The sequence below is a fragment of the Rhinolophus sinicus genome, linkage group LG04 (assembly GCF_036562045.2).
Source record: "Rhinolophus sinicus isolate RSC01 linkage group LG04, ASM3656204v1, whole genome shotgun sequence".
In the NCBI taxonomy this organism is placed as follows: Eukaryota; Metazoa; Chordata; class Mammalia; order Chiroptera; family Rhinolophidae; genus Rhinolophus; species Rhinolophus sinicus.
The window spans coordinates 101761427-101773462 of NC_133754.1; the positions used below are offsets into that span (position 1 = coordinate 101761427).

Consider the following 12036-nt stretch of genomic DNA (forward strand, 5'->3'; position numbering starts at 1 on the left):
GTGTGAGGGTCGCTCCTGCTCCTGTCACCCAGGGAGCCCCATCAGGCACTGCTGGTGCTTGTGACTGCTCCGTGGAATTGCCTGTCCCACGCTCAGTACGTGCTTGCCCGACGGCATTGCCTGTTTTTCCTCGGAATGCTAATTGGAGAAAGCAAACGCTGAAATGCTTTCGAGAAATGCACTGTACAATTAAGGTATTAAGCTTTGTCTGGTTCACCTTCCTGACTGGTTTCTCATTTTGTTTTATATTTTCAAAGTGTTATTATCTTATTATTTTTTAAATGTGGAGTCTAGATGTGTCCCTAGGGATATCTCTGTTTATTTATGGGCTCCAACTCAGAGTATTAGATGATTCTGAATGGAGAGTGATTTTAATTCTTCTCACTCTCCTGGCCCCATGGCTTCAGAAGGGTCCGCTAGCTCTCTGCATGCAGGTAGCAGTGTGTACGCCACACTTCTAACCCACAACCCCAACACGGAAAGCTTGCTGTAGGTTCAGCTCTGTGGCTCCAGGCTCTCACAGTGATTTGTGGGAGTGGGGTTTGTGCGTCTTCCCTTGGGGTTCTCAGGAATTCCCCTTTGCTTAATTAAGAAGTAACCAAATAAATAAATAAATAAATAAATAACCTGAGAGGTCCCAAATTAAATTACAGCCTCAGGAGAGTGAGAGAAAGAGACAATAATAGTTAATTAGTTAATAGCTGGGGGCAACTAACAGTAGACTGCTCACAATTCCTGGATGTCTGTTGGAGCTTTGAATCAATTTCCAGGCATCTATTAGAGACCTCCAGAGGCCACCACATTCCGCTTGTACATGAACTTGCAGGGCTACTGCCTGTACCCAGTCAAAAGCAGTAAATACAGAGGTGCCAAAAAATGTATACACATTTTAAGGAAGGAAAAAACTGTATTAAAATTACACTGATGGTAAACACTTTGAGCATCTCTTGTAATTGCAGAAGTCAAGCATGACTGGTATTCATCTTTTGTTATCAGTATATATCGAGTATTACAATTTTAATACACTTTTTCCTTTCTTAAAATGTGTATACTTTTTTTTGGCACCCTCTGTATTTCTCCCTTATAGACCATGCCCTTAGCTTAGAACTGCCCTGCCTTACCTTCTCCTACCCCTTTATCCATAGCCAATGTCAATTCTTTCGAAACAACTACATCTTTCTTCCCCAAACTGTTGGCATAAAAGAGCCCCATCAATCCCAGGACAGGGGACTTGTTGCTTTCTCCATCCAGCCCTGTGGCTGCTGGCTTAGACTGCACGCCCCAGGACCGGGCCTTTCTAGCTAGCATGTGGCTCCATAAACTCTTTCAGAAAAGTTTTTGGCTGTGAAAGTTTTTTTTGTTTGTTTAACATACCACACTGGAATCAAGGTTTCTAAGAAGTTGTATTCTGTGTGCATCTATTTTCTGGTTTATACCCGCGGGCATCAATGGTATAAACAGATTCTAACTTCTTTGATGTAGTGTTTCTCTAGCTTGTTGGCCGCTCCCTGATAAATAACTTTAGGTCCAGAGATGAAGGCGGCGAGTGGCGCTGTTTTGTGGCAATGTAGCTGCTTTTAAAAATGAGCAAAATACATTTTGTTAAAGTATCATTTTTTTCTCTTTTTAAGCAAAACTGTTCAATGTCAGAATGAATCTTAATTGCTAATTTTAATATAAAAATGTGTCCTTTTTTCCAGCTTTGGCTTTGGCTTCTGAAGATGTAAAGAAAGAGATCACACGGTCTAAGGTACTGATTCTAATGATCAAATCTGTTCTTCTGATCTGACATTCGTTTGTGTTTTCTTTAATGGGAGATGTAATGATTTTATCTGTCAGTAGTTACCAAGTTTCTTTCTTTCTTTCTTTTTTTTTTTATGAATTAATGAAATGTTGGTCAACATAGATTTTGAATCCATAGCAGCAACCTATATACAGTCTGGCTTTAAAAAAAAATCTTCGATAGTTAAAGCAGATCCACTACGTTTCAAATTTCATTTTAAGAAAAAAGGTGTTTTAATGTGGAGTTAGACACCTGAGAAGTCTTGCTTGGATACGATGGTTTCCTCCAGTATTACCACATGTTAACCTGGGGCTTAATTTTCTCAGTCTGTGAAAGGATTATGCTGTTTCCAAGGTCACCCGTGCCTGAGTGTCCCTCACCTTGAAGGTGGCAGGCACTGTGAGAGGGCATCCTGGGGACTGGCTGAGAGACCCAGACTCCTCGGACAGTCAGAACCAGAAACCGAGACCTGGGGGTCCGATGGAGAGGGGCGGGCACTCACCCAAATGGTGGGGTGCTTTCTTTGCCAGCATTTCAGCATTGGTTGCGTTCTCCAACCTAATCAATTTTACCATGTGGGCTTAACGCGACATCTGTGAGGAGAAACAATATTTTAAAATATGAGTTGTTTTCTGTTGTATTAATTAAGGCTCAGTTGGCTCTATTTTTTACCCCATGATTGGTGCAAAAGCATTTTTTAATAGAATGTTTCTTTTATCAATAGAGTATTATCTGTGCTAACTGTACTGTGGAATTTCTACACAGGGGAAATAATAATAATAATTCCTTATGGTTTTCAGATCCGGTATGGTTAATTAAGCATTTTTAGACATTTCATTTAATTTGATCTTCTCAATGAGCCTGTTACTACATAGCAAACCAGATGTTCTATGCAAAACAGAAAATTTACCCTCAGAGAAGTTAGTGGTTTGAATGACTATTAAAAGGTGAAGTCAGAATCCAAATTTTCTGAGTCCTTGAATTTTTCATACTGTAATTTTATATTATACAGTCATGTGCCTTATAACGTGTATGTTTTTGCCACTAATGAGGCTCATTTAGAATGAATTTAAAGTGCTACCCAAGGGTTATTGAAATGGAAATAAAATGTTGAGTAATGAATTTAGAAATTATAGCACATACTTTTGAATACAGGTTTTGACTAATCTTTTCAAATGAGGAAATAATTCTCCTTTGCTTTAAATACATATATAGAGAGATAAGGTGAGTCCTATATCTTAGTGTCATTTTTCATGCAAAGGTATGAAAGCCCTTGAAAAATGTCATTAACCCCATCTGTGCTTAGGCCACAGAGCCAAAAAAGCCATTAATCCCACTAGGAGAGGCAGGGATAAAACATCTCCTGTAGACCATACCCGAGACGGGCAGATGGAAAAGAGTGTTTGTCCAAGGTCGTCCAAAGTCTGTAGGTGACCTGGAGACAGGAGTTACAGCTCTTAGCAATAACCACGTTAACTTGGGGTTCTCAGTAGTTTATCACCCTCACAAGCCGTGACCAGGATCTGCCCCATCACTGCTGCTCAGAAATGGCCCCCTGTGTCCCCATCACCCCACTGCTGGCTCAGTCACATGCCCCAGGAAGGGCTGGGGGCATCCCCAAACAAGGCTCAGATTCACTGGCTGGCATCAGGTGACTTCACATCAAAATCGCGAGGGCTGTCAGTGCCCTGTGGTCCTGCTGGGACCTGGCCTCTAGGCCCAGCCTCTCTTCAGGACTCTGGTCCCTGTACTGTCCTGGGTTGTGACCTGCCCCAGCTTTCAGGGGAGTCTGCCCACCCAGGCTCGTGTCCCAGGCCCTGGGAACAGCCACGGCCATGTGCCTGTTCAACCTGTAGTTTCGTTCAGCTTTATGTCTTATGGTGGCTTGTGACATTGTGTCCTGTATGACAGGGGGTTAGAGCTGGACACTGGCACTAAACTGCTGCGAATCACATCCCTTCTCCAACACTGACCTGCTGTGGACCTTACTGGGCCCCTCTGCCTCAGCTTCCTCAGTAAGATGGGATAAGAAGACCTGTCTCCAAAACCTGTTTTGAAGAGATAGATGATAGATAGATAGATGATAGATAGTTGGATAGATAGAATGTGTCTGTGCGTGTGCACGTGTGTCCACCATGTACCAGGCGCTGTTTAAATGTTTATGTGACATGACAGCAAGAAATGTGTTACTCAGCCTTTCAAAAGGAACCTAAACAGTACCAAAAAGACCACAGACCTTCCTGCTTGTATTGGTTCACTTCCCTTTATGTTGGCATTTGACTTCATATGAAGTAGATGATGATGATGGGAAATACTGAGTATTTGCTTTGGGCAGACACTACTCAGCCTTATATGCTCTAATTAAACTCTCACCACATCCCTGTGAAGTAGGTCTTGTAATTATGATTCCTGTTTGACAGAGAAGAAACTGAGGTCGGGGCTAGTAAGGGGTGGAGGCGGGAAGAACACAGACCCAATGTATGGCTGAGCACCCAGATGAAGGCAGGCATGCGGATTAATTTGTTTTACTCAGAGTCTGCGGGTGGCGGGGGCTGCTTGTGATGGGGAAGAAGAGGCCATTTTATCTCTTCTTAAAAGATTTCATATCACATTCTATTGAGGATGTCTACTTTTCTTTTGAAGGATTTATAAACGAAGGCTTACATAGATGGATTGCAGGTGTTCAAATCTGTTGCGCCTCAAAAAATAAAACTGGACCAAGGGTGACTTGATTAGTCCTTTCCCAGAGATGGGGACGCTCGCTGTCTGTGGGGCAGATGCATTGGTGAAAAACCTTTCTGATCTGAATAGCAGCTCAGTTGACTTATGAAATGTTGACAGCAAGCACGTTTGACTGATATTGATAGTCAGTGGAAGAAACATGCGGCAACAGAAATAATAAAACAAATCATGTGTTTATTTCTTGTTGGGAAGAACTAAGCCTTTTCATGATGGAAGCTGGAGACAGAATTTTAAATGTTCTGTCAATTTGTTCATTTAGTCTAATTTTCTTTCTTAAAGGGAAAATTACTCAAGACCATTCTGGTTCGGTTTCAATTCACGTAGTCCAGCTGTTTCTTGGATATTTTATTTTTACTGTTTACAAATTGAGCCATTTGAAGTGGCTAATCACTTCCTAGCTATTATGCCAGCCAGTCGGAGGGGCAGTGCTTGACGGCAAAGAGAAAGAGGTATAATTTTGGTTGCTTTTCTTTGGTTTCACAAAGATCTCTGATGGAAAGTCCAGTGGTGCTCCAGCTTGTTTCAGTTACAAGTCTGGAAACACTCAATTCAGGATCCTTTTTATTTTTCAACTTGTTGATAAGGTGACTGCTGTCATAGGTATTATTTTTAGGTTATTCTCAAAAGTTGTTTATATCTAATGATGCCCATTTTCTGAAAACCACCTCTGGAGGAAGACTGGACATGCATTTTCACGGGGGGTATGAGAAAAGGAACGTTGAGAAGGAGTAAAAAAATCTCAGTTTTAAACATAGTTCTGTGGCTAGAATGACGGTTGGATATTAGGAAAATCCTTTATCTTTTCTCAGCCTCTGTTGTTGCATTTGTAAAAGGAGGTTGTTCGATTGGATCATCTTCAATGCTGTTTTTTTTAATTGTGATAAAATACACACAACATAAAGTTTAACCACTTTTAAGTGTGCAGTCCAGTAGTGTTAAGTACAGTATTGTGTGGCCAGTCTCCAGAATTCTTTTCATCCCGCAAAACTGAAACTCTGTCCCCATTAAACAACTGCCCCTTCCCCACCCCAGCCCCTGGCCACCACCCTCTACTTCCTGTCTCTATGAATTTGACCACTCTAGGGACCTCCTGTAAGTGGAATCACACAGCATTTGTCCTTTGGTGACTGGCTGATTGATATGTTAACCTAAAAACAGGCAAAGTGAAGAGTCCACATGCATTTATTTGAGGTCATTAAGAACAGCTATTCAGGACGCACTGATTCAGGCAGAAGCTCGGGCAGAAGCCCAAATAGTGTTCTGATTAGGAGGGAAGGCAAGGGGTATTTTTGGGAAGGGGAAGGAGAACAATTAATAGAAGGAAGGCATTGTTGTTGGTGCAGATAAGGTAACAAAGTGATGCTAATTCTAAAGACTTGCTTTTACTTTTCAGTCCAGTAGTCCTAATATCAGCTTTCTTGTTATTTTTGCAAACAGTTGTTTGGCATACACTGTTGCCTTAGGCCCAGTGCAAAGGTTATTTTGCCCTGTTTTAACATCCAAAGGTTTGAGGCCTAAGACGTAAGAGGTGGTTCCTCTGGGATGGCAGGTCCTGCTCTGTTTATATTATTTTTTACATCACTTAGCATAATGTCCTCAAGGTTCAGCCACATTGTAGCATGTGTCAGTATTTCTTTTTTAAGGCTGAATAGTATTCCATTGTATGTACATACTATATTTCCTTTATTCATTCCAATGCTATTTTGAGAGCTAAAATTTCCTGTTTTCCATGAGCCCCAAGGAGAAGACAGCAGATGAATGGTGGGAGCTGAGAGACCCTTCTGGATCCCCGGCCAGCACTCCTTCCCCGGGAGCAGGACATTCTGCTCAAAATCCACTAGCAGCAGCCCCTGGTGGCCCCGCACAGCTCGAGCAAAGCCCTCGGTCCTAAAGGCATTTAGAGTATGGGAGATGCACGGAGTCCACACATGCTGACTTAGGATGGTCCTGCCTTTGATACCACATTTACACAAGTGGGTTGAGCTTTCCAGTCTTTTTTTTTTTTTTCTCTTCCAAAAAGTATGTGTTTTATCAGGAGTAAGTAACGTGTCAGTTGATCCTGGGGTGAGCCAAATGAGTATGTAACTCTGGGGTTCTTTTCTTCATGACTCAGTGGTATTTCTGTTCTTGAGATAAAAATCATTTCAGAAAATGCTACCAAAGGAAACACGCTCCTGTGTTTCACTGTCTGCCCCTGTCTATTGTCACGGTCCCTTTAGCATTCTAAGAGACGGCATCTGTGTGAGGCTGTCTTGGCGTTTAGACTGCTCCCGGTTTGTTTGTGCGGGCTCCGCATCGTACTTCTCATTGCAGCCTGTGAAGAAAAGGGAAGGATATTTGCCATTGTCCAGCTGTCATAATTATAGCATATGGCGGTTGAAAGCAGGAAAGGACAATGAGAGAGAAAATGACTTCCTTGTCTGCCGGAGAAAACAATGGAAATGGCAGTTAGCTGCTGCCACTTGGCACTTTGTCAGAGAACCTTCACGCTTCTCCCTGGTTTCCCTTGGATCAGGACGAGGTGTTTCTGTGTCCACATCCAGATTCCGTGTGTGCAGCGCTGCAGCCCTAAGACACCCGGTCTGGGCCTGTGGCGACCATGTCCAGGGCCCCCGTGCAGCGCCTCAGGGGGGAGAGAACACCGCGCTACTGGTACTGCGCCACCTAAAAGATGAGAAGAACAGTCATTAGCAGGGCTCATCTTCACAAGGGCACACTACCAGAACTGATACTATCTCCGCTATGTTTGCAATACTTTAGAGTTTACAACGGTTAAAAAAAAAATAATAAATAATAATAAAAAAAAAAAACCGGAGCCACTGAAAAGTGGAGCTGGAGCTGCCGTGCTGTAAGAACGGCTTGCAGGTCTTAGGCCTCAAACCTTGATGTTAAAACAGGGCAAAGTGACCTTAGGCCGGGCCTAAGGCAGCATGCACATGTCCCAAAGAACTGTTTGCAAGGAGAACAAGAAAGCAGATATTATGACTACCGGGCTGATGACTACTGGATTGCAAGGTGAAACCATTGTTTAGAATTAGCATCACTGTGTCACGTTATCTGCACCAGTAGCAGTGCCTCCCTTCTGTTGATGTCACTGTCTCCGTCCCCTTCGCATAAATACCATCGGCTTTGTCTCCTCAAAGCACTACCTGGCTTCTGCCTGAATCAGTGCGTCCCAGTAGCTCCTCTTTCGGATCTCAGATAAATGCTGTTGCCTCTCACTTTGAAAGGTTTTTTACTATATTTTGAGGTTAACATGAGGTTTCTAAATTAATGTCCCGAGAACACTGTGAACCAATTAAGCGTTAGCTCCACGTCACAAAGGAGGAAAGAGCCTCAGCTCAATTAAGTGATGGCCAGGATCACAGAAGGAAGGGACAGCCCCAGCGAGGCGTGTGTCACAGTACAGAGGCACATCACTGCGCTTTTCCCCGCTTAATTTTGGTCTGTGTTTTTAGGCAAACATTTCTAAGCTCTTATCTTCCATTTCTTCCCTTAATGTGTACCATACATATTTACTTGGTGTATTGTTTGTGACGTGATGAGATTTATCTTTTTCTCTTTTGTTTAAAATGCAGAATTTGGAGAAAAGTGGAATATCAAGGAACAATGACATAGGTAAGTAATGATTTTGTTTTTAACAAGTGTATTTCTTATAAATTATGTTTCAGTGAAGTGCATTTTTCTTTCTGATTTTATTTATGGTGTAAATATTATTGTCCGAATACGCAGCCCAGCGTTTGCCCTCATGAAGACACAGGAGAACACTTCTCACATTGACATTCATGTGTAGTATGTATCAAATTAACATCTTGTATGCTGGATTTAGGTCCCTCTGCCATAAGTTACTGAGTTTCCAGTAAGGGCAGATTAGCTGTCAGGTGGGCCCTCTGGGGATGACAGGTGAGTCAGACATGGTCTCTGTGACTGGGGCCCACACCAGCAGGAGGAAAGGACATGCCGGGGCCTGCTCGTGCCCTTCTCTGCCTGGAGCCTTCTCCCCGCCGTGGACCGCAGATACCACGGGCGCTGCGGTCAGCCCTCCCACGTGTCCTCTGTGCGGTTCCTGATCCCAGGTGCAGACGCGACTGCTCACTCCTTTGCAGACACTTTACATTCCTGTCACCATCCATATACACTCTTATTTGCAACCTCTTTTAAACATCTCTCTCTCCACCAGTATATTGTGTCTTCAGGGATGTGGCCAAGAGTTAGTCTTTTCTGTATTCTGTGGGAAACATGCCCCAGTGTGTGGCTGAGGGAGGGTAAGGCCACACCTCTCCCCAGAGGGTGAGAACTTTGTCACCATCAGTTGTCCCACGGTAGGCGGGGGACCTGGAAAGTGGCCCTGGACAGGAGGAAAAGGTACACCTTCCGTTCTAGGCCTTACTTCCTGGGCCTGGATTCTAAGGAGTTGGGAAGGCAGGAGAGGCCCCTGGCGGTAGCAGAGGATGGGGTAGTTATCTCTGAGGCCTGGCACCTGGGGGAGCACAGGGCCATGGGTGGGGTCTGCAGGCTCTGAGAGTAGCACTATGTGAGGGCACACATTGCATCATTCTTTTTCTTCTCTCTGTGAAAACATTCTGCATGGTTCAGCCACTCCTTCCCGAGTGGAGATTTTCTCTCTGTTGCTAACCCTGTGGGTTTGGGCATTTATCTGGATATTTATTTTATGGGAGCTGATGGGTCTCCCTGTAATAAAATGGTTAATAGATAGAGTAATGACCACCGTTGGGAACACGGGCTTGAAAGAGAAGTTACCTGGGCCAGAAATCTATATTCTTGGAATTGCGAATGGCCAATCTGGTGACACTTGGTGTCAGTTCATCTAAAAAAGACCCTAGGGATTATTCGTTTCACTTCCTATGAGTGTACAGGGCCGGGGGCTACTACGGCAGCTGCCAGTGGAGTCCGAGTGTTCAGGTCATGTCTCAGCACTCAGGGCTGGGTGCCAGCCTTCCAGGGTGCGAGTCCTGTCTTGTCTCCTGGCTCACCGCCTGATCCATACACTCACTAGTGACATTATTGTCACCACGTGACACATAATTGGAGACTCTTCATGTGTGTGCCTGTATGTATGCTTGTCCCTTAAATCCTGAGGGTGCTTGTTATTCGGCATTTACCCAAAGAATGCCGCGTGGGTGTCCATCAGCAGGACACCAGCCTGATGAATCTGTGTCTCCAGATAATTTCTCACCAGGAGAGACCAGTGCTTTCAGAGTGTGTGGCACGCGAGGGTGCTCAGCCCTGCAGGAAGAGCGGGCCTTTGATTTCTTCACCTCTGGGGAAGAATCTCTTCCCCTGCAGGCCGCCTTTCTGACGTCCCCGGTTCTGAAGCCTTCACTTAACGCTCTTGGCACCTCAGCACTGGCTTCGGTCCCTTCCGAATCCTTGACTGATTTCTTTATCTTCCCTGTCACACTCATCATTATTGTCAGGCACTTAGTGTACGACTCATTTGTCGCATTTTCCTGGAGGAGAAACAGTGACAATCTGTCTTGACTTGTGACAGTGTTTGGTGGAAGCAAATTGCACTGAGTTTAGGGACGTGCAAGCATAGTGAAAGGAGGTAGTGGGACTGTCTTATTAGGTCCAGAGATGGGGCAGTGGGAGATGTCGGCAGAGAAGACAGCTACCCAGGTGAGCTGGGATCTAGACGCCCCCAGGAGAGGGAGGGCTTAGCGTGCGTGTCAGAAAGTATTTCTCAGTGCTGATACAGAACGGCAGCAATTTATGCACAGACGCTTTTTTCGGCACTAAGTGGTACCAGCCTGGTTCTCCTCTGAAAGGGGCTAGGGCTGAACAGCACAGAGATGATTTTCTGTCGTTCCTTATTATCAGGGTTTTGGGAACCGGATGCACCCTTCCTCCTTTGCCTCACCCCGGCCACTCCCCTACAAGCAGCCTATTCCTCAGCCATACCTAACAGTTCCGATGTTCAGGGCTCTGAATTCCACTCGTTGTCCCGAACCTTTGCTGCTCTCTCTGTGGGGAGGGTCCTCCCCTGTCTTCTCGGGGTGTCCCCAGGACTGTATCCTCATCTCCTCCTCTGGGAAGGCTCCACCGTCTGGGGCGCCAGATGGCTCCTGAGCCCTTCTGCATTTGAAAGCGATTAGTCCCCAGCCTCTGAATGTGGCGTCAGAACCCTTCACGATCTGGTCTGGCTGACCCAACCTCCATCTCTAACTTTATGGCTGACCGTTCCCTATGCCCTGTTCTCAGCAATGCCCGACACACTTCCTGCTCACCACTCAGGGATGCTGCCGAGATAAGGCCGGCTGTGGGCTCGGTGATAACCCCACTTCTGTCTGCTGCTGACCCTCTGAGCCCGAGCCTGCACAAACAGCTGCTTTTCAAAGGAAACTCTGCTAACACCTCCCCCCAGAAGCTCTTCTTGCACTACCTCCCCCCTCCTCTGTGTCCCCAGGGTTCCCCAGGTGGGCTCTTTGCATTCACCCCTTGTGTTATGGTGGCCTATCTTATTTTTTAAAAAAAAAATTTAAGTTTTACTTTTTTAACTGGAGTATAGATGGTATACAATATATTAGTTATGTTTATTTTAGGTGTACAATATAGTGATTCCACATTTTTATTCCTTACAATGTGATCACCTCACTAATTCTAGTAATCATCTATCACTGTGTAAACTTATCACAATATTATTGATATATTCCCCTTCCCCTTTTCGCCCTTCCCCCACCCTTTCCCTGTGGTAACCTTCTTTTTTGGTCCCTGTTTCTATGAGTCTGTTTTGTTTGTCGTTATTTTTTTTTTTTTGAGATTCCACATAAAAGTGAAACCATACAGTATTTGTATGAGTTGTATCACTTAGCATAATACCCTCTAGGTCTATCCATGTTGTTGTAAATGGTAAGATTTCATTCTTTTTTATGGCTCAATGATATTGCATTGTACATATGTATCACCTCTTCTTTATCCAGTTGTCTATTGACAGACACTTAGGTTGCTTCCATATCTTGGGTATTAAATTCTGCAATGAACATAGGGGTGCATTGTCTTTTCAAATTAGTGTTTTTGTTTTCATTGGATAAATGCCTAGAGTGGAATTGCTGGCTCATAAGGTAGTTCTATTTTCAAGTTTTTGAGGAACCTTCACACCATTTTCCATAGTGGCCGCACCAATCTGCAATCCCCCCCCCCCCCCGCAACAGTGCATTAGACTCAGGTGCTGATGTGCAGGGACTGTGTTTGGTCACCTTTGTGTTCCAGAGTCTTGCACTTGGTAGAGTCTCAGGCAGAGATGTTTGCTGAATGAATGCACAGAGCATGTGTGACCAAGGCCCCTGGGAAAGGAAGGGGATGATTTCTCAGTAATGGAAGAAACACGTACAACTCACAGCCATGACCCAGGTGTGTGAAAAGCGGGGCAATTTGCTTTTTCTTCTCTTGTAAAGCCTCTTCCCTGCATTGCGCGAGCTGGGGACAGTGGGAGCTTGGCTGAGCTGGCAGCAGTGGCAGGAGCTGGTTTCTGTGCTGAGTGCTGGAGTGAC

At 44.6% G+C, this 12036-nt stretch overlaps 1 protein-coding gene across 1 annotated transcript in view; it reads left to right on the forward strand.

Annotated features, from left to right (window-relative positions):
* The window catches only part of B3GLCT (beta 3-glucosyltransferase), a 95388-nt gene that overhangs the window by 11958 nt on the left and 71394 nt on the right, over nt 1-12036 (forward strand). The window contains exons 2-3 of the mRNA XM_074330078.1: nt 1701-1750; nt 8104-8143. Of these exons, the coding sequence (XP_074186179.1) occupies nt 1701-1750; nt 8104-8143 (90 nt within the window). The remainder of the gene's footprint in view (nt 1-1700; nt 1751-8103; nt 8144-12036) is intronic.